Source organism: Harpia harpyja, chromosome 14, assembly GCF_026419915.1.
Source record: "Harpia harpyja isolate bHarHar1 chromosome 14, bHarHar1 primary haplotype, whole genome shotgun sequence".
NCBI lineage: Eukaryota > Metazoa > Chordata > Aves > Accipitriformes > Accipitridae > Harpia > Harpia harpyja.
The window spans coordinates 32,584,358-32,604,798 of NC_068953.1; the positions used below are offsets into that span (position 1 = coordinate 32,584,358).

Below are 20,441 nucleotides of genomic sequence, written 5' to 3' on the forward strand. Positions count from 1 at the left end.
AACCACAAAAAAACAATAAACAATTAGACAAAATAAAGTACTTCCCTGAACAGAACATTGTCTTCTGAAACACTGTCTCTGGCCATAAAAGACTAAAACATTGAGATACAGCACAGAAACCAAGCCTGTAACTCACTAATATAAATTTCATGCTAACTCTCCATTTGTGACAACAGGAAGGAAGGAGAAAGTACAAGCTACACCTGAGAAGAGTGAAAATGCAGCAGCTACAAGCAAGGGAAGAGAATCCTAGGTAACATAACTGATGTAGGGGGAAGGTACAGTAACAGGATCAGCAATGAGCAGAAATTTATTTTTGAAGTATAAAAACAATTCATATATGGCAAATAGCAGAAATTCAAGAAAGGAAAGGCTCGGCACAGCAATAGGAGACCAAGAACTAAAGGAATTATGAGAGACAGAAAAATACAGCTATTTAAGTAGACTTCCTGTATTATTTTAAAAAGCGCTTGTTCAAATAATCTACTTGCCATACCTGAACTACAACTCAAATTGCGAAGTGAAAAGCTTTATTTTTTAGAACATAAAGACTTACAATGCTAGGTTAAAGCTCCAACTGGGAAATTCCGCTTTTAAGATCAATACCTATTTTCTCTGCATTTGCCCTAGAAATATTCATAAGGAGATGAAATTTAAGATGGTCTGAGACTGTTTAGCTGAGCTACAGAAATTGAGAGGGTTTGTTTCTAGGAAACAAACTTGTATGGAAGAAAACTATCTAAATTTGTATGTTAGAACCACAAAGCTTCCTCAGAATATCCCCCCGCCCCGAGAACCATCACGAGCTATCAAGAATTTGAATCACTACAAGTGATCGCATTTAAACAAAATAACACCAAATATAAATTGCTGCTTGTTTCACCTTTATGTTGTAAAAGTAAGTATTGCAGCAGAACAACATAAGCAACACAGTATGTGAAAACACAAGATATCACAAATTTGAAATGCTTATATGGTTTAAACAAGTTACAGTAATAGTGCACTTTGTTAAAAACAAAGGAAAAAAAAAAGAAAAGGAAAAGAGAAAAGACAAGAGTTTAGTTCCTTACTATAGCAGAGACTTGATTATGACGAAGGTTGAGCTCTGTGAGCGAATCCAGTCCATTAAGGTTTTCTACAGTGGTTAGTAGGTTTCTGGCAAGGTTTAACACTCTCAGTTCACTCAAATGACTGATGTTTTCTATTTTAGTAATCTGTGAAAGACGTATAATTATTAACACGCATACTGTGTTTTATATAGATACACAATAGATATATGTGGCACATACTTTTTTTTAAAAAGTATACATGAACAATCAACTTAATACAATAGTGTGCTTCTTGTGTATTTTTCTAAACCATGATAATCATGTGTCATAAATTGCTGAAAACAAGCTACAGTCTGATAAAGTACTAGTATTCACTTCACTAGTACCTTTCTAGTCATACTGCAATAAAATCAGTCAACACTTCCTTCCTTACCATCAGAAATTAGGTTACTTTAGCTGTGCTGTTCTGTAGCAGCAACCTCTAAGATACCATAAAACTAAGATAACACTGATGATATCACTGTATGTCAAAATGGGGAAATTTTGTGTACAGTTGATCTTTAATTTGTCTGCAAAGGCACTCAAACACACATCCAAATCTCCTGGTACCTATGCTACAAGAATATGCGGCAACGTATCTCCCTGCCATCACAGAACTCTGCACCAATTTTCCTTCATGCCTCTCAAAATGCCAGCAGCAGCACACTCAACTCTGTCTACAAGAGCTCCACAGACGGACTTTGCAGCAGGTCATGAGGACAGGAACCTGCTGTGAGTCAGGGGCAAGGAGCAGTTACAGCCCTCTGGAGAAGAAAGCAATTATTCTGAAATTGGAACTTGTAAGGAAGTTTTACAAGCAGGTAATTGCTAGAATCAAAAAGACATACTCAAAAGTTAGAAAAGAAAGCAGCAGCATCCTTAGTTTGGATACACAGCACGTTTGCTTGACAGTTCCCAGAACTTCTTTGGCAACTCATGGCTTCCTGTGATTAGAAAATGGAGGGATCAAAGCAAGTGGCAAAACTACAGTAAACAGGCAGCTGCCCAAGGTTTGTTTTTATACTTAATACCCTATTTTAAAGATTCAGGTGATATTGACCAAAAAAAAAAAAAAAAAAAAAAAAATCATCAAAAGAGTAATAATAGCTACTGCCCCTTATTTTTATTTTTGACTTCCGGAAATGCAACCATGTTTTACAAAGGCATTAATTATTGCTCTGTTGACACAATCTGCGTTCATTTCCTGCTGTTTGCATTTCTTAGAGTGATCCACTCAAGAATCTCTATCCAGATACTTATTTCTTATAGTGGTCTGGGATCTGTTCTCCTGCGTCTATCCAGACATTTACACAGGACTTGCATACATCAATGTATCATGGAGAAGACGAAGTATTGCCACTGCACAGGGGGATATTCCTATCATATTCTTACTGAAACCCATGCTATATAGCAGAAAGAAGGCAGCAGGTTTTCCCATGGAAAACACTTCAGCCTTCCACAACATGTGGATACAGTGCACAAAGCTCCTAACAAGTATAATGAATTCCCTTTCAATTAGAATGATCATCTGCTGGACCACTGTGAGCTCCCTTCAACACCCTGTACTCAGGCACGCTATTCCTCCTCAAAGCTGCCAACAACACTTAGATGCACGCAAGCAAGATAGTGACTGGTGTCACACACCTTCCCAGTGACAATGAACTTTCTGAGGCTTTAGACCAGTACGAGTCTGACCGTGCCAGTTTCCAGAATGTGTCTAGCAGCTCCTGGAATGGGAGAAGAGGCAAGGTAGCTGTTGTTTAAGTTTGAGAACACATAATGTTGTTGGTAATTTTCATATATATACATACATGTATGTACACATATGTACATGTATGTATGTATCTGTAAGTCTATGACATACGACTTGAATATGCTGCTGTAAAAAGTATTTCAGGAAGTTGTCCATTCAAAAGCATACAAAAGTAGATAGCAAAACAAAGATTAAGTAACATCTGAAACCAATTTTTGATTCAACTGCTAATTAAACTATTATGCATCATCCATTTATGTCTATTAATATGCAGAATATAAAAATTATCAGGATACAAAAATATTACAGCAAAAGGAACAGAAAATATCACCATTTAGAACAATATATTTAGACAGAAAGACTTGTGAAAGCAAAGCCAAGAGCAGATGGTTAGCACGAAGAGCACAGACCTCTGCAGATGTCTGCTTAGCTAAAATTACAGCATGCCACAATGTAGAATATTAATCCTGGCATTTTACTGCTATCGCAAAGGTAATTATTTCATCAGCAATGTATAGAGATACTCTTTATCACTTTACTAAGTTTTAAGGTTAACTCTACTGGATTTTCTCTGTTTCAATTATGCATGCACACAAAAAGATACACCAGCTTTTAGTACATACTATTAGGTGCAAATTAGATACAAGTCATTATCACATCCTTTTAGAGGATTCACATAATATTTCTTTTCTAAAAAGAAATATCTATGACTTCTCTATTAATTATAAAGAAGGATTATTAACCATTTTTAGTTGCTTTCTCAAATATGTCAAAGACTTCACTTGTAAACATTGAACAAGAACACTATTCTATTCTCTTGTTTGCTTCTATGTCTGAATACTTAGCTATAAAATAGATTTATTTCAGAAAAGATTGTCATGCACCACATAATCACTCATCAATAATTAAACTGCACAAAAGTTACATCTTTTAACATACATTTCTGAGATTATTGAAAAGAAGTTCAGGCCTGAACTTATATACTTGAACTTTTGGCAAGGAAAATGATTCCCAGAATTAAACACAACACAAAAAATAACTCCAGTGACTGTTTAAAATTTAAGCATTATAGAATAAATTTCATTTTAAATAAAGTTAGACTGAAATTTGAGTTCAACCTGACTCAACTTTAACGCATTAGTTCACTGGAAGACAGACTAAAGCCCATTTTAACCCTACCTAAAGTAAAAAGGTTTTAAAGAGATTTACATGGAACATATACCACTTATAGTATTTACCTTCACAGCAAAGATCAAACTAACAATCAGACTTCTCTCCATAGACTATTTAGAGTGCTTGGAAGCACACTATTTAGAAATCAAATGTTAAGTTCAAAATTAAATGTAAGTTGTAGTGCATTAAATATGCCAGCCACACAATCATGTGCAGGGTCTCTGAATGAGGTATATTGTATGTCCATGTTACTGTGTTAATAACCATAGAAACAGAGTCTCTACATAAAAATTTAATTAATTGTTATTAAGATGCTGTATTTTCTTACAAATTTTTACTGGGCAGTATTAAACTCAAGAGCCTTACTAAATCATGTGGGAAAACAGGCAAAGAGTAGTAATATGACAGGGGAATTCACATTTTGCCCTTTTCGTAAAGCATAGGCATTGAGTGCAGTATTTCATTAGCCATTAAATTGATTTTTTTTTTTTTAACCTTCTTTTGGATATTTATTCTATGAAGGGATTTTCTTTAATTAGTAATGCATTTAAAAGGCTTGATTTGGAAAAAAAAGAAATCATACAAAGTTTATCATTAAGCATTGTGGAATACTATACCTCAACGTTTTAAAGCACATACAATTCCCAGTACTCTTCTCAACTGGGCGGGAGAAGTCTCAAAGTTCAGACCAAACTGTATTATCCAAAAAACCCAGCACCCAAATAAATCAAAATACTTTCCCAGAAGTGAACAAAAATGAAATTTTCCTCCTTCTGTTTTTCCTCACCTCCAACCTCTTGGAAACATTCCAGTCTTAGACATTTCACAATCTGCATTCCATCTATGGGATTGATTTACACCCCAAGAGAGAGGAAGGGAGGGACTAAGACTGAAGCAGGAATCTAGCTTTCCTCTTAGCTGCCACTACTCCATAAACATTAAAAATAAATAATTTCTAGCTAGGCTGTAGCACTATTTTTGAAAGATAAGATTAATAATATTCATATTCTGGCCATATCCCATTTGAGTATTTATATTCTGCATCTATGGAGAGTGCTGAGATTTCCTACCTTATATAGAACTACTGTGTATAATGAAAGAGTTAACATTTTTTGTTAGTCTAATGCATTTCAAATACCTTTAATATAACTCAGACAAGATTTAATTGTTCAACGATCATCTGGGATCACAGTTAACATATAAGAGATACTGTGCATTATTAACAATAGCTTTGAACACCAAAAAAAATTTAAATTATTGCAAGCACCTTAGAATATTCCTATAGTAAGTTAAACTACTGAAGTAAGACTGAAACCTATTTGGTCAGATATTATGTAATCGATATTACACGTAAGTTATTTTACTATTTTATTCTAAATATGTCCTATAACATACAAACCATAAAGGGGAAAAAATGGTAGTTAAAAGAATAATACTTTTTTCTTGCCAGGTACATGAGCACCTTCAATGTCCTCAGGAAGAACTGTGTAATATCACAGTCACTGAAGAGTCAATCTGTTAAAATGACTTGCCAAAAAGCATCAAGAGGATTTACTGGATTTTGCTATAACTTGCTACATTGAATTTTATGGGTTTTATTTAATGACATCGGAGCAGCCAAACCATGAAAACAAAGACTATGGAAAAGCTCTGTTCTGCATCATAACTCAGAAGTAGTAATACTACTGCAACAATTTATATTCCATAGTATACTGTAGTAATAATATTATTGTTGCCAGGCAATATCATTTAAATAGTAGCATTTTACTTACATGACTCTCCTCATCTACTGGAGTCTAACAAACATGTTAAACCACTTTCTGGAATTGTCTGTCTGACTACAGAGGAAAGCTGGTGATACCAGAATCATTGAATGCAAATTAACTCATGTCTCAAGTAAACTGTATGCAAGAGGCAAATATTCAGCTAATCCTCTACACTGATGAAGGCTGCTCACCAGATATTCTCCCCTTAATATAACAGTCTTTACCACAAAAAATTATGTGTCCTCATCTTCTATTAACTAAGGTGTGGCAACTTCAAAAGGCAAAACCCTCAGTCAAAACAGAGCTGCTATATACGTTAATACAAAGAATAAAAAAAGCTGTAAAATAGATTACTGTTCTAATACATGCATAAATATGAACCACAGAGGATGACTCTAAAAATAAACAGACAAGTCAACAAATTTGAAGAAAATTCAACTGTCTTATTTCTCAACAAATAAATCACCAAAATACTCTGTAAAGCCACATCAACCTTACTCTCAAGCAGTAACAGTACTGATGAATAGACGCAATCAGTGCAAACTGCACGGGAAGAGCTCTAAAGAAGAACAGATTTGATGCATAATTTCGTCAAATGTGTGAGACTTACAAACATGAAAACCACAGAAACACTCCTATCTTAACCCCAAATACAAAGTGCCTTCCAATGAGTACTGTAATAGGACATTGATTCAGTGCACTACAGCCCAATGAACTGCCACATTCACCCAACAGAGGTTTTTCATGGCTTTACAGGGGACATTTTTGCAATAAAGAATTGTCACTTTACTAGTATCTGAGTAAATTATTCTTCTCTACTATTATTTTCTTCTATTTCCCCTACCACTAAAAAGGGAAAATAGGAAAAGAAAAGATGGTGAATTTAATCTAAAGTAACCCTAGCCACAGAAACAGATCATCAGTTGAGGTCAGAAGGGACCTCTGGAGATCGTCCCTTCCAACCCCCTGCTGAAAGCAGGGTCAGCTGCAGCACGCTGCCCAGGAGCATGTCCAGTTAGGCTTAGACCGCCTCTGGGGATGGAGATTTCACCACCTATCTGGGCAACCTGCTCCAGTGTTTGGCCACCCTGACAATAACATTTTTCTTAAGTTTGAAAAAGTTTCCTGTATTTCATTTTATGCTCAATGATTCTTGTCCTTTTGCTGGACACCACTGAGATAAGTCTGGCTCCATCTTACTTAGACCCTCTCATTAGCTATTTACATACATCGATAAGAACTCCCTGAGGCCTCTCTTCTCCAGGCACAGAAAATCTCAGCTCTCAGCCTCTCCTCATATCAGAGATGCTCCAGTCCCTTCATCACCTTTGTGCCTCTTCACTGGACTCACCCCCTTAAGTTCATGTCTGTTTTGCACCGGGGAGCCCAAAGGATCACCTCCCACAACCTGCTGGCAACACTCTTCCTAATGTAGTCCAGGATGCTGTTGGCTTTCTTTGCCATATGGGCACACTGCTGGCACATGGCCAGCCTGTTGTCCATCAGAGCCTCCATGTCCTTTACTACAAAGCTGCTTTTCAACTGGTGAGCACCCAGCCCATACTGGTACAGGGGGTTATTCATCCCTAAGCGCAAGACTCTGCATTTCCCATTCTTGAACTTCATGAGATTTCCCTCAGCCCATTTCTCCAGCCTGTCAAGGTCCCATTGAATGGCAGCACAACCACCTCATGTATGAAGCTCTCCTTCCAATTTCCTGCATTGTTAACCTGCATTATTAACAATGAAGGTGTTAAGATGTATTGACCTAGTATCAACCTCTAGGGTACAACGATAGTGACTGGCCTCTAGTTAGACTTTGTGTCACTGATCACAACCCTTTGAGCCTGGCAGTCCAGCCAGTTGTCATCTCACCTCACCATCCATCTATCTAGTCCAAATTAAATTAAATTTAAGTTAGTCTATAAAGATGTAATGGGACATAGTGTCAAATACCCTCCTAAATTCAAGATAAAAAACATCCACTGCGCTCTACTCATCCACTGCACTTGTCACTTTGTTGTAAAAAGCCATTTCCTGCATAAATTCATGGTGACTACTCCTGGTTGTCTTCTTACTGTAATATGTTTGGAAATGGTTTCCAGGACTATTTGTTCCATCACTTTCAGAGGGATTGAGTGAGGCTGTCTTGTTTCATAGCATCTGACAATACTCATTTATGTGTCATCCCTGTTTTAGGTCAATTACAGTCTACACAACAATTTGCTCATTGAGCAGACAGCATTCAAGCAAAACTTGCATCCAAGTTTTAGCATATCAATAGCTTTCTTGAAAGAATCTATTATTTCTTCCTGAAGAGTGTGGTATCAAAACCCCTTCTAGTAACTTATTATAAAATCTGTCATTGTAATTAAAATTACAGACGTTTTCTTCAAAAACACCTTTTTAAATTAATACAATAAAAAAATAAATGCAAAACCAAGTGTGCAAGTCTGAGTAGTGCCTTTAACAGTATGAATTTTGCATTGTGGCCCAGGAATATCACATTAAGAAAATCCTGAAAATATTCCTGACAAGATATAGATGATACCACAGACAGCTGTCTTTTCTAGGCAATAGCCTTAAAGTTTTGTGCTGGATGAAGAATATCTGTTTCCCATATACACAGCATTATTTAATTTCTCACATCTCTAAGAAACACAACTTTGAATGTAAAATGAAAACAAAAGTCCCATAAAAACATCTGTAAGTGTAAGAAACAGAGTATAACTGAAAAGATTATAACATTATGTAACCTATACAGTGTGTTTCACAGTTACTGAAGTGAGCAACGGAAAATGACGTCCAAAGGAAATCTCATATTCACACAATATATACAGATATTCATATTACACTGGCAGTCAATGACACTTTTGCACACCAGAAGTGAATTACATTTTTTCATAGTTGTAAGAAAAGACGACGTAAGTGATGCACACCACAAAAGTGCCAGTACACCTTTTATTTGAAATAAGAACTATCCTGATAAAGGAAAATTCCTGCCCATCGCTGGTTCCAAATTGTACAACTGACTAGATTTATTGTAGCTTTGACTTTCCTGTGAGAACTGGGTGCAGGATAGTGCCCCACGTGGTCTAAGGAAACAGATGTATCAAGAGCTTATTAAGATAAAGCAAATCCTATTTTCTACTATTTTTCATTACAACTGACAAGCAGGGTATTCTGTTTCTGTATTCTTGATTCTAACTGATCTGTACCAAATTAAAAAAAAAAAAAAAAATCATGTACATGTTAGAGACAGGACATTATATCAACAGAACAATGATCAGAATCCACCATTTTGAACTATATACCAACACTTCATTTTTAATTCTACAGATCTGTTGTTTAAATTGCTATGTTCTGGAATATTGGAACACATATTTTGAAGTTCTCAAAACCAATTCTGTGGCTGAAGTCTGTTCTCGGGAAATTTATGATGTGGAAGAAACATCATTTAAGATAGACTAGAAGGCTGCCCTAAATAAAGGCCGCATAGATCTAAATAAAGTTAAAAGACAGAGCCCCCCCCATTCATGATTAAATAAGCAAACAAGAAAAAAAAAAAAAAACCCAGGCTTCAAAACAAGACACTAGTACACTAAGCTGATATGTCTCAAACTCAGCATTTCTTCCCTTCTTCATTTCTTCCCTTCTACCTTCAAAAATAACTAATAATATGTATGGCAGATTGGTGTTTTAAAATTTTAATTCCTCAAAGACAGGAAAAAAAGAATGTTAATATGAAAACTTGCATATCTTTAAACTGAAAAGGAACAGAAAGATAATTTATTAATAGAAGAGAAGTTCACGGTCTTTATTTGGTGTTTCCATGAAAAATACATTAAACCTACCAAAAAAAAAAAAAAAAGCAGAAACCAATTTGTTCTGTTTCCTAACATTTGTGCCCTTCACATGTACATTTATGATTAAAATTTTCTGAAAAACAAAAACACTTCTTATGCTCCGGAGATTTAATATTTAACTCCTGATACAGGATAATTTTTATGTTCTCTGGACCAAAGGAGGCCTATTATTACGAAGCCGATCTAGCAGCAGCCAGTTGGGCATTATGCCCAAAACTTCTAATAAAGTTTTAATCAATGTAAAGGGAGTTGTACAGACACTTGGAGGGAAAGAAAAAAAAAATCAAAAAAGAAAAAAAAAATCAGATCTACTTCACGATCATTTGTAAGAGTTGTGCATGACCTATGTTTCATTTCCATTAGTAATTCCTCCACTTGTGCTGACTGGCACAGCTACATGTCTAGTCTGCAAGTAATTTTATCAAAAAAATACCACTCCCCTCAACCTTATAAAAGCAATAAGAAAAGGATTATAACTACACAAACAGCCATCTCCAGACATAGTCACTCCAAGACTCCAAGGTCAATGTCATTATCTGTATACTGCCTCTGCCACTATACAACATGCATACTACTGGACTAATGTTATTCAAAGAAGCCATAAACTTATTGCATCAAATTTAACAATAACTCATTATAGTGCTACCTTGCCTTTTTCTTTTCTTCTTCTTTTTTTTTTTTTTTTTTTTAAAAAAAAGCATTCCTATTCCCCACTGTCAAGCAATTGTATAATAAAGAATACACACATACAGGAATCAGTAAGACGTCAAAACTATCAGAACAGGAATCCAGAAAATTCACACATTGCTCTTATAAAGTCACAATTACCATATGTTGTTTTAAACAGCTCAATTATGGAACATTTTGTGTCACACGTTTTAAATTTATTTTACAAAAGAATAGTGTATCCAGCCTGCCCTTAATATTCCATGCTGCTTCTGACATAGCCATTGAACAAGTATCTTCCTCTTACATGTACTAGAGCTAAAATTTTATGCACCACTTGAAACAGAAATGACTGCTTTGTCTCAAATTGGGGAAACCGAATAGACATTAAGTGACTTAAATCCATTCAGAAGCATGAATAAATCAACAGCTTGGACCCATTCTGCTTTTTCTGTACAAATTTAACTCTTCTACAGATATGTAAGGGATCTTGTTTTGTAAGTTGAAACAACACAACAATCAACGGGATCTTAAATTCTTCTATGACTTCTAAGACTGTGTTACTTTAACTATACCACAACTACTTATGCTAGATTACTATTCTAGAGGTGTGCTATTATACTCAGTTGACTCAGCATTTTAATCACTGTAACTTTTCAGAAGTACAATGCTGGAAGTACAAGAGACTTGATACCAAGATTCAAAATAACGTGATACCACTTTTTATTAATTTAATGATTTCTGTGACATCAAGAGCTGCAAAATTTGCTACCAGTTCCTTTTCAAAAAGCAATAGCTCGGTAAAAGACACAGGAAATGCATGATGTCTACACAAGAACGTAAAGAATCAAGTTATTGTACTGTACCTGATTTCCATGAAGATCTAAAACATCAAGATTTTTTAGGTTCTCCAGATTTGAGATCTTCTTTATTCTGCAAGATTTCAATTATGACATAAATTATTTTTCATATTAGATAAAAGGTATCTTTCATTTTCCAGCTAATACAAAACTTAGGAGTTTGTTTCTGCCCACAAAGAGTAACATAAGAATAACAAAGTTCTGAACCATGTTAAAAAAAAAAAAAAAAAAGAAGAAATGAATGAGTATGCCTTAGACTATCACTTTCCTTTCTGACTGTCAATAATGCAATAGCAGCAGTATGTATGTAGCTTTTCTAGGAAGAGGAAAAGGGAGGGAATACTTGCACCACTAGAAAACAAAGTCAAGAACCAACCTATCCAGATACCTAAATAATGATAATAAAAAAAGTTATTATTGGCAAACAGCTAATTCCAAACCAGTTTAAAGAAAGACTATAGTGACAGAGGCTTTTTGAGAGTTTGTTAGAACACAGAATAAAAAAACCCTGAAAGCCACTGGCCCTTTCTAGACAGTATCGCTCTCTAGATGTGCCAGTATTTCTTCTCTCCCTGTACAACTTAACTGTCTTAAAACTTTTCTGTCCTGTCCTATTTTCTCATATTCCAAACCTAGATTATATACTCAACAGCATCATCTACTGGCTGGTGACATTAAACATCAGATGTATTATGCATTTGCTTCAAGAATAATCAGAGATCACATATAGATCAAGCTGAAAACAAGTTGCTAGCAACTGCATCTAACTTGTAATCATTAACTACCTCCAAACCATACTTCTATGTAAACAAACTATACAGCACTCAATGTAGTTATGATTTGGAAAATAATTCCTTAAAGCAGCTTAAATTTATCACTCCCATGCCCCAATATTTTGTTATAAACAAAATTAATTTCTACAGGTGAGATTTTTACTATAAAAGCTATAAGCTCTAGTAACATACTGCACTATTGAAAGTCGTCAATTTTTAATACAGGCTAAATTAGGAGATACATTCTTTGTAATCCGCACATAACAGAAGTTTACCAGTTCTTCCTTTACTGAATATAAAGAAAACAAGGAAACTGAAAAAAAAAAAAAAAACAACCAAAAACAGAGCACAACCCTTAGATGTTTGAGCAATTCCACAGATACTTCTATTAAATTATTAGAATTAAAGGCTACAGGATTTGAACTGTATTTTTAGAGAGTAATACAACTAGCAAGTTTTACCTCCCAACAGATTAGAATCAATGAATAAGCAATAAAATCCATGATTCTAATCTGTCTGATTTCTTCCCAGCTAAATACCTCAGGCAGAAATACTTTTTGTAGGTTATAAAGACTCAATGAATACATTACGTGATATGAAAAGAGATTCCACCTGTCACACAAATCTAAGAACATGTATTCAATAGTCAATCAGAACAGAAGATTAGGTGGAAACACATAAAATACTTCAGAACTGTTGCTAAAATTTACATAAGAACGGAATTTTCTGAAGAATATTACGAGCAAAAACTGTGTGCTTCCTCAGTGGAATCCCGAACACTTAGGTAGTGTTAGGGACCAGCTCACTGGTGTCACATCCAACATCACAATCTGAAAACTCTGTAAGTAACAGAAACAATGATAGATCACAGTTGCTACACCATGAAGTAGGGTGCTCGAAGTTAGTTTTATTATTTTTACCTGTTCTTTCCCAACAAAAGGACTCTTAGGGATCTCAGAGTTGAAACCCCACTTATTTCCTCTATTTGATTATCATATAAATCTAAGAAAACAAGATGCTGCAGATTAGAAATATTTTGGATTCGGGTTATACAGTTATGTTGGAAATTCAAAAGGCGAAGATGATCTTCCCCATCAATAACTGGGCACACTGTCAGTTTCTGCCTGGAAGGAAAAAGAAACAAAACAAAACACACATGTAAGTAACAAATTGGTAATCCACCTTCTACTCACCCACTCTGACTGAACCAAGGAAAGTATATTATCTTGATTAAAGTAATACTAAGGTAATTAGGTTTGCTAATTAAACTCTGTAAATAAGGCACTAAGTCCTTAATATTAAAAAATTAGCATGAAAATATAGCAGAAGTGCTTCCAAAATTCTCTGAAAGCCTGCCCTCTTAATCAGAGATTTGCTTGTTACATGGAAACTACACAGAAGTTTTGTGTTGTGACCACATTAAAATTTCAACAGACACAGCCTGCCAATTCTTTATTTTTTCCCACCAGATACCACATAAGCAGCCTGTTTAGATCAGAATTCAAAGCATTATATGTCTATGCAATTTTTTCTTTGGTTTATAAAACTTTACATTTGAAATATAAATACATGAAATAAGTGTTAATACGAAAAGTAAAAGATAGAGGAAATTATGCCGAAAATGGTTATTCTTAGTTTAGGATTATTCCAGAAGGAGTCCTACTGACCTGACAAAATTTTTCAGACTACATGAACCTTAACCCCACCAAAAAAAAAAAAAAAAAAAAAATTACAATTAAATGACTCAGATAAAAGGTTTTTTTGGGTCCTGGTTAAGAAGAAGAAAAAAAAAAAAAAAGAGACAGACCATTCTACAGTTAATGCATCAGATTAGAACTAATAGAGACACAGCCTCTTTCTCTAGATTATGTGCATGACCTTGCATTCGACTCTTAAGCTAGCTCCTCAGTTTACAACGAAAAGCCCTAACTGCTTTAGACGACTGCTGTATGGATATATTCATTGCAAGGACACACATACAGAACTTCCCTATGGGACACAGTTCTTCTCTCAAAAACACGCACACACACAAAAACCAACAAAACCAAACCCACCACTCATACCATTGACCACAGTCTTTACCAGGATATTCATCACTTTAGATGATTGACACAAGAGTCGCAAGCTATGGTGTGTGTGCTCCGTAACCTTCTCACCTTTCCAGGGTAAGTCTATCAGAATTCAGTATTTTTTCTTCAGCAGTACGTTGCAATACAGGAAATGTTATTGATGAACTGCTCCCAAAATTTGTGTTATCTATCAGACAATCATACAGAGAATATATGAGCTGCTTTTTTGTAAAATCATTTAATTAACTACAGATAATAAAAACAGAATTTTCTTTCTTATTAAAAGAAAAGACATGGTACATGAAAGGGCTTTTTGCCTCCATTCAGCACTTCGAGTTATCAGTTTTCTTTCCTGCCATTTTTTGTTTACAGCCACATCCCTCTATATCCTCTTTCCAAAGCACATCCATTTGTTTCGTTTCTGAGAGATTTGTATCAACATTTTGTTGTAAACAGATATTTTGTAGATGCTTTTTTTTTTTTTAATTAGAATTACCCAATGATGTTTTAAGGTAAGGTTGTATAATTGATTCACAGTTTCAGAAACCGAACTTAAAGAAGATATCATCTAACTTAAGATGATTTTAAAGACACGGATCGAGTAGATGTCGATAGAACTAGAAACTAAAGCACCAAAACATTGAAACAGCCCCACTGAGCCACAAACAAATGCAAATTATTTTAAAGGTAAGTGCATGCAATACCTAGTAAACATTGGTATTATATTTCACTCCATTATCAAGAAAGAAACAGGCAGCCTTTTAAAACATATTTACAAAGCTATCCATCTTTATCTATTTTGATAATATAAGGGGGAAGAGGGAGGATGACTAAAAAAATACCTGCAAAATAAATCAACAAATGTGCTCCGCGAGCTTTGGTTTATTTGGAAAATGATCCACTGAAAAATATTGGTCACACACAGATCATTGTGCGTGCATACTACCACAAGAATATAGGCTCAACTTCCATGTGTTTGTCCCTCCCCCCCTTTCCCCTCCCTTCAAATAAATTGAATATGTTAATGGGAAAAACATAAATTCTCCAATAAACAAAGATAATTAATTGCTTTACTACTATACAGAGTGAGTTCATTGTTGTCTACAATATGCCATTAGAAGAGATACCTATATAAGTTAAACGACTTGTTGTTTAATTTGGAATCTTTTCAGTGCTAGTCTAACAAACCAGTATAACAACCAGCATTTTCTATGTATCCTTCAAAGTGGGGAAACAAAAAAAGAGCTGTGAAGGAAAAAAAAAATAGAGAACAAAAATAATCAATTAACATTGTTGCAAAAGTCTTAAATTAGTTGTGTCTCAGGTTTTTAAACCAATAAACATAAGACCAGAGACTTAAAAATCAGTCTGAAACATGACATGATGGCAGTCCAGTGACTTTTTTCTTCTAATGTCATCCTCCTAAAGACATGCGTGAAAGATCCCTATTACTGCCCTTTTGTAAAAGAAAGGTTTATAAAAAGCCTGTATTTAAATGCTTATACTATATTTTGGAAAATATTTCTAGTGGTTTTCTGGCAATGATCTATTAACTTCTCTTAAAACCCAAAGGGAACAGTAGGCAACACTTGCTATTCAGTCGTACATTCTGACAGCCAGAAGCAGCACATTTTACAGGTCATAACTTTTCAGTAAGACACCCAGTTAAACAAAACAAACGAACAAAAAGCCTACTGAGAAGTTTTCACTGTTACCTGAAGCATGTGAACTAATACTGTGGCTGCTTTGTCGGGATCTGGATTTTGTTGGTGTGTGAATAGAAGTCTCACCAAATCCTGATAAAGAACCTGTATTCTGCTTTAACTCCAAACCAGAAAGTTCTGTCAGACTGGATGGTACTGGAAGATATACCTGCTTATTACGCACCAATGGACTTAATACTCTTTGGTCTCCTGTGCGGGGAACAACAACCAAAAAAAAAAAAAAAAAATCAAACTGCAGACTTACATTTACTCCATAGTAAGTTCTTCTACAGTATCCCTAAAAATCAACCCATTCTGAACAGCTGTTGGTCTTTATTTTTTACCAGAATGAAAAAAGAATTGCCATAATAATTAAACTGATCTCCTATCCTAACCAATCACTGTTTTTATGACAGGCAAGCAGCAGCAGCGTGACAAGAAGTGCTGTGTTTCAAGGCTCTTCCAGGCTTCACCACAGTTAGCAGTGACATCACCAAATATCTTGCTTTTCAAAGCCAAAAGCACACAAGCACAATAGGAAAACTATCTCTTCATATCAGTGTTCTGAATTAGAAACTAATTTTGTCTAGATACATTAAAATGTTAAACATCCAAGAAAATGTTACAGTAGAGATTTGTGTGGCTTCTGAGGGAATGTATATAGTAGGGCACTTGATAAGACAGTGGCTTTGTAGGTAGAAGAAAAGATGCTATTCCATGGACAGAATGAAGGGCAAAAAGTGATGAAAAAAGCCATCTGCACTAGGCAGTAGAAGGATAGCAGGTTCAGGACATGATGCAGCAGTAATTACACTGAATTACTGTAGCCAATTAGGAAAAGCTGTCACTCTTGCATATTCTAATCATAATACAGTCTTTCTTTACTGTTCACTTAATAAAGAGATACAAAAACCAACCAAACCAAACCCTATCGAATATCACCTTGCCTTCCTGAATAGTTTTTTTCCAGATCATGCTGCAGAAGTCTATTGTGGATAGATGACTGTTCTTTATTTATCCTGAATTCAAACTGTAATACAATATTTAAGACAAATGTTAAAGTTTCCAAACACAAATAACATCTTTACACAGACAAACATAACCTTAGTAACAACGATAGTTCTCAGGAAACTGCAAATGCTTTAAAAAAAAATCAAATAATTGCTACAATAAAAGAAGTATTCATTCTATTAAGATACTACGACTGAAAAGTTTCAGTGCTGGAAACCAAAATGAAAATATGGAAGTTACCAGACCATTCATCTGCAGTTGACTAAATAAAGGAAAAAAACCCCCACCTTATAAGGAGTACTGCAATTACAGGAGGAAGAAAGGTACAGATGGAAGCATAAGAAATCATATATATAAAAGTTTATGGCAGGCTATAGTACATCCCCTTCTTTTTACTTCATGTATCTTTAATAGGATGAAATAAATTACCAAAAGACTATCAGATACAAAAGATATTATATTAAAAGTCAACATATTGCTACTGAAAAGGCAGTTCCTATCCGCAAGCATACAAATTTGCCTGTACCATACAAGTGCATTAATTAATATAACTGTTAAAGAAAAGGTAATAATTACTGGTTTGCTTTTATCTGTTATTGATGAGGTCTGGATAACCAGCTGAAGACCACAGTTATTAACCTGCAAGTTGGAAGAAAAAGAAATGGAATTTCACATTTTTTAAAAACACGCGTCAACATGAAAAGTTGAGTGTAACTTTTTTTTTTTTAATCAGTGAAGGTATTTTCAACAGCAAACTCTGCCAAGAAAGGAATTATTCTGCAAAACTATTATGAAGAATACGTCACAGCACTAAGTAACACTACAAAATTTTTAGTTTAAAAAACCCCACTGTTTTTAAAAATACACTGAAAGCATGGCTTTCATGGGGATGTTATCCTCGTGATGAAGAAAACAAGTGTTTACATTTAAATATAAGAATTTGGTTTTTTTAAAGACAAAATACGCTGGCTCTCTTAGATGGATCTATATGACGAAACATAGCACCTACCTGCTAAACAACCAAAACGTTTAACAGCAATATTTAACCAAATGGCTTCTATATCCACTTCCCAGCAAATAACAGGAGGTGTACCAATAACGTACGGGAAGCTGCCTCACGCCAGTCACGGCGCAGAGAAGACCGACCGACCGACCTCCCCTCACCCACGCTTACCTCCCTGCCGCCCCCCTCGAAGCGGCAAGGGCTGCCGGCAGCGGACTCCGCCAGCTGCGAAGCACCGACCCCCGCAAGGCCGCTAGGCAGCCGCTCGCTCGGCCGGTGACACACGGCCTCACAGAACCGCGGCGGGGCCGCGCCCTCAGAGGCGCCGCCGCCGCCCCGCCCCGTGCCCGCCCTTCCGAGGAGCGGCGGGGCTCAGCCGGCCGCCCCGGCCCGGGGGCGCCACAGCGCGGAGGAGCGCGGCCGCGTAGCGGAGGAATACCGCCGGTCGCGTCCCGACGCCCCACACACGGACGGCTGAAGAGAAAGGGCGGCTGCCACCCCCGCCCCACACCACCCCGGCAGCACCTACCGGGCCGGGCGCTGCCCGAGGGCCCCTGCCGGGCCGGCACTTGCTGGGCATCATGGAAACCCGCTCCGTCGGGGAGCCCCTCACCGCACCTCACACCTCCGCGCCGACCGCCGCCTCTATCGGAAATCTCTCCGCCGTTACCGGGGCGACCGCCGCTTCCGGCCCGCTCCCGGCAAGCCGCGCCCTTGCCCCGCCTGCTGGCTGAGGCAGCGCCGAGTGGCGGGAAGCCGTGAGGTGTCGTCGCGCCGCGCGGCCGTTCTGCTCTCCCCCGCTGCCTGCTTCGGGAGCGATGGTGCCCGGCCAAGCGGCCTCAGGTAGGGGGCCGAGGGGTAGGGGTCGGGGAGGCGCGGGAGGGGGCCTCGCAAGTGCGCGGCGGTCCGCCCGTCTGCCCCCCTCCCCCCCCGTAGTAAAAAGATGCTAGTACGGTTGTATTTTTCTGAATTCTAAATGCTAATTCTAAAGTGACTGTGTATGAAAACCCGTGAAAAGGCAGGAAGCTGGATGTACCTTCCAGCTTCCTATTCTGCCTCAAAAAGTTGCCTTGCAGGCACGTACTTGTCACAAAATGTGAAAATCTGACTGGGAGAGCTTGGGTACAGCTGTGGTGTGCTGGGAGTCCCGCCTGTTGCCTGATCAAGTACCTCGGTCTTGTGTCACCTCTTGCCGCTGACAGGTCAGTACCTGCTAACCCCAAGCAGCTCGTGGAGCCCAGAAGCCCCACAGATGGGTAGCGGATGCTTTTAAACACGCACATCAAGAACTCCCTCAGCGGCTAGAAAAGCAACGGCGTGGCTGGCTGTGTGCGGAAGGGCTGTGAATTGCTTCACGGTGTCTTCCCCATCCCCATCCCGGGTTTAGCTTTCTGTATTGTTGTTTTAGTTACCGTTTGCTGAAAGGCTGATAGAAGAATAACGGAATTATGACTGACTTTGTGAGAAATATAAAATTTGGGTGTGTTTTTTTATGATAGGTAGACAATACTGTGCCAACAAGGAATGTGCCATAAGAAAGAAATCTGTCAAAGGTTTTGCACGGTTGAGGTTCACAGGATCTTAATCCTAACTGGGTATCAGAAGATCAGCTGAGGTGTGGGTTCCCCTCTAAGGGACTTGTCTACATTATTCATTTAGTTTTAAGTTCTCCCTCAGTTACAAATACTGCTTAATCTCTGCTGGTAGTTAAGCATTATAGAACATTGCTATATTAAAGAAAGAAAAAATTAGCCTGGTAATTTCAATGGAAATCTAATCAACAGGGTGTTTGAAACAACGTCAGTCTTCATCTACGCTAGTTCTCTCAACACGATCAATATCTTTGTAGCAGACTAGATGATGATAGTAGGACTCCTCAAAGAAATGAGCTAAACATTGACAAGGCCAAAGGCCAATTCTGTGCAGTGACCACTGGTAAAGCAAAAAACCAGATCTAGTGTCCTTCCCTATAAAATCAAGTTCTCTTAACCTCGACAGAAGGAGTCATCAGATAAACTGAAATGTCTCAAACATCATTTAGATTAGCTGTAGCACAAAATAGTTCTTTGCTCATACTGGTCCTAATCTTGTTCCTACCCAGGGATTCCCACGCACTCAAATACAAAATCAGACCCACAATCCCTGTACGTACTCTCTCCTAGGATGTGTATTTTGTGTTTGTATTTCTGCTCCCGCTGAAATCAATAGCAAAGTGATGACCTACCCAAGACCTATTACAAAATGCTGTCCATTAGCAGAGAACTAGAGATTTGGTTAGTGATGCATGTAAGCATACTTCACAAACAAAATATTTCATTGCTTAAGGCGTGTTAAAAAATGAGCCAAACCTGCTGAGGCAGAGTGGTAGTCCCGTTATGTGTTCAAGCCAGCAAATCTGACTCATGTGGACTGTTCATCACAGTGGTGAGAAGAACTGGCCCCTGAGCGCAGTCTCACTTTTTGTCCATCCAGATTTTTAAGAAGAAAACATTGAGGCAGTAAAGTGGAGTACAATTCATATGAATTGTACAGACAAAACCAAGGATGCCACAAATGAAGCGGTGACTTCAAGATCCAACCTGCCTCTAGCAGTTTGGGTTCAGGTCGTGTTTAAAGAAAGATCTTCCCTGACTGAAGAATGAGTATTTACATGGTGAATTGAAATGCTTTAAATTCTAATCCTGAAAACATGAATGTTTATTTCATGTTA

General features: G+C 37.2%; 1 protein-coding gene across 3 annotated transcripts in view; it reads right to left on the minus strand.

The window, feature by feature from the left end:
• Positions 1 to 18,411, minus strand: part of LRRC49 (leucine rich repeat containing 49) — a 52,624-nt gene extending 34,213 nt beyond the window's left edge. The window contains exons 1-8 of one of the 3 annotated variants that reach the window (XM_052807195.1): positions 18,261 to 18,411; positions 17,305 to 17,367; positions 16,660 to 16,747; positions 15,730 to 15,927; positions 14,102 to 14,201; positions 12,866 to 13,069; positions 11,179 to 11,245; positions 1,071 to 1,214 (exon numbers count right to left, since the gene is read on the minus strand). In XM_052807195.1, coding sequence (XP_052663155.1) covers positions 1,071 to 1,214; positions 11,179 to 11,245; positions 12,866 to 13,069; positions 14,102 to 14,201; positions 15,730 to 15,927; positions 16,660 to 16,747; positions 17,305 to 17,367; positions 18,261 to 18,314 — 918 coding nt within the window. In that variant the 5' untranslated portion in view covers positions 18,315 to 18,411. The remainder of the gene's footprint in view (positions 1 to 1,070; positions 1,215 to 11,178; positions 11,246 to 12,865; positions 13,070 to 14,101; positions 14,202 to 15,729; positions 15,928 to 16,659; positions 16,748 to 17,304; positions 17,368 to 18,260) is intronic. The other 2 variants (XM_052807197.1, XM_052807196.1) reach the window with 2 other exon arrangements.
• Between the last annotated feature and the right edge of the window lie 2,030 nt (positions 18,412 to 20,441).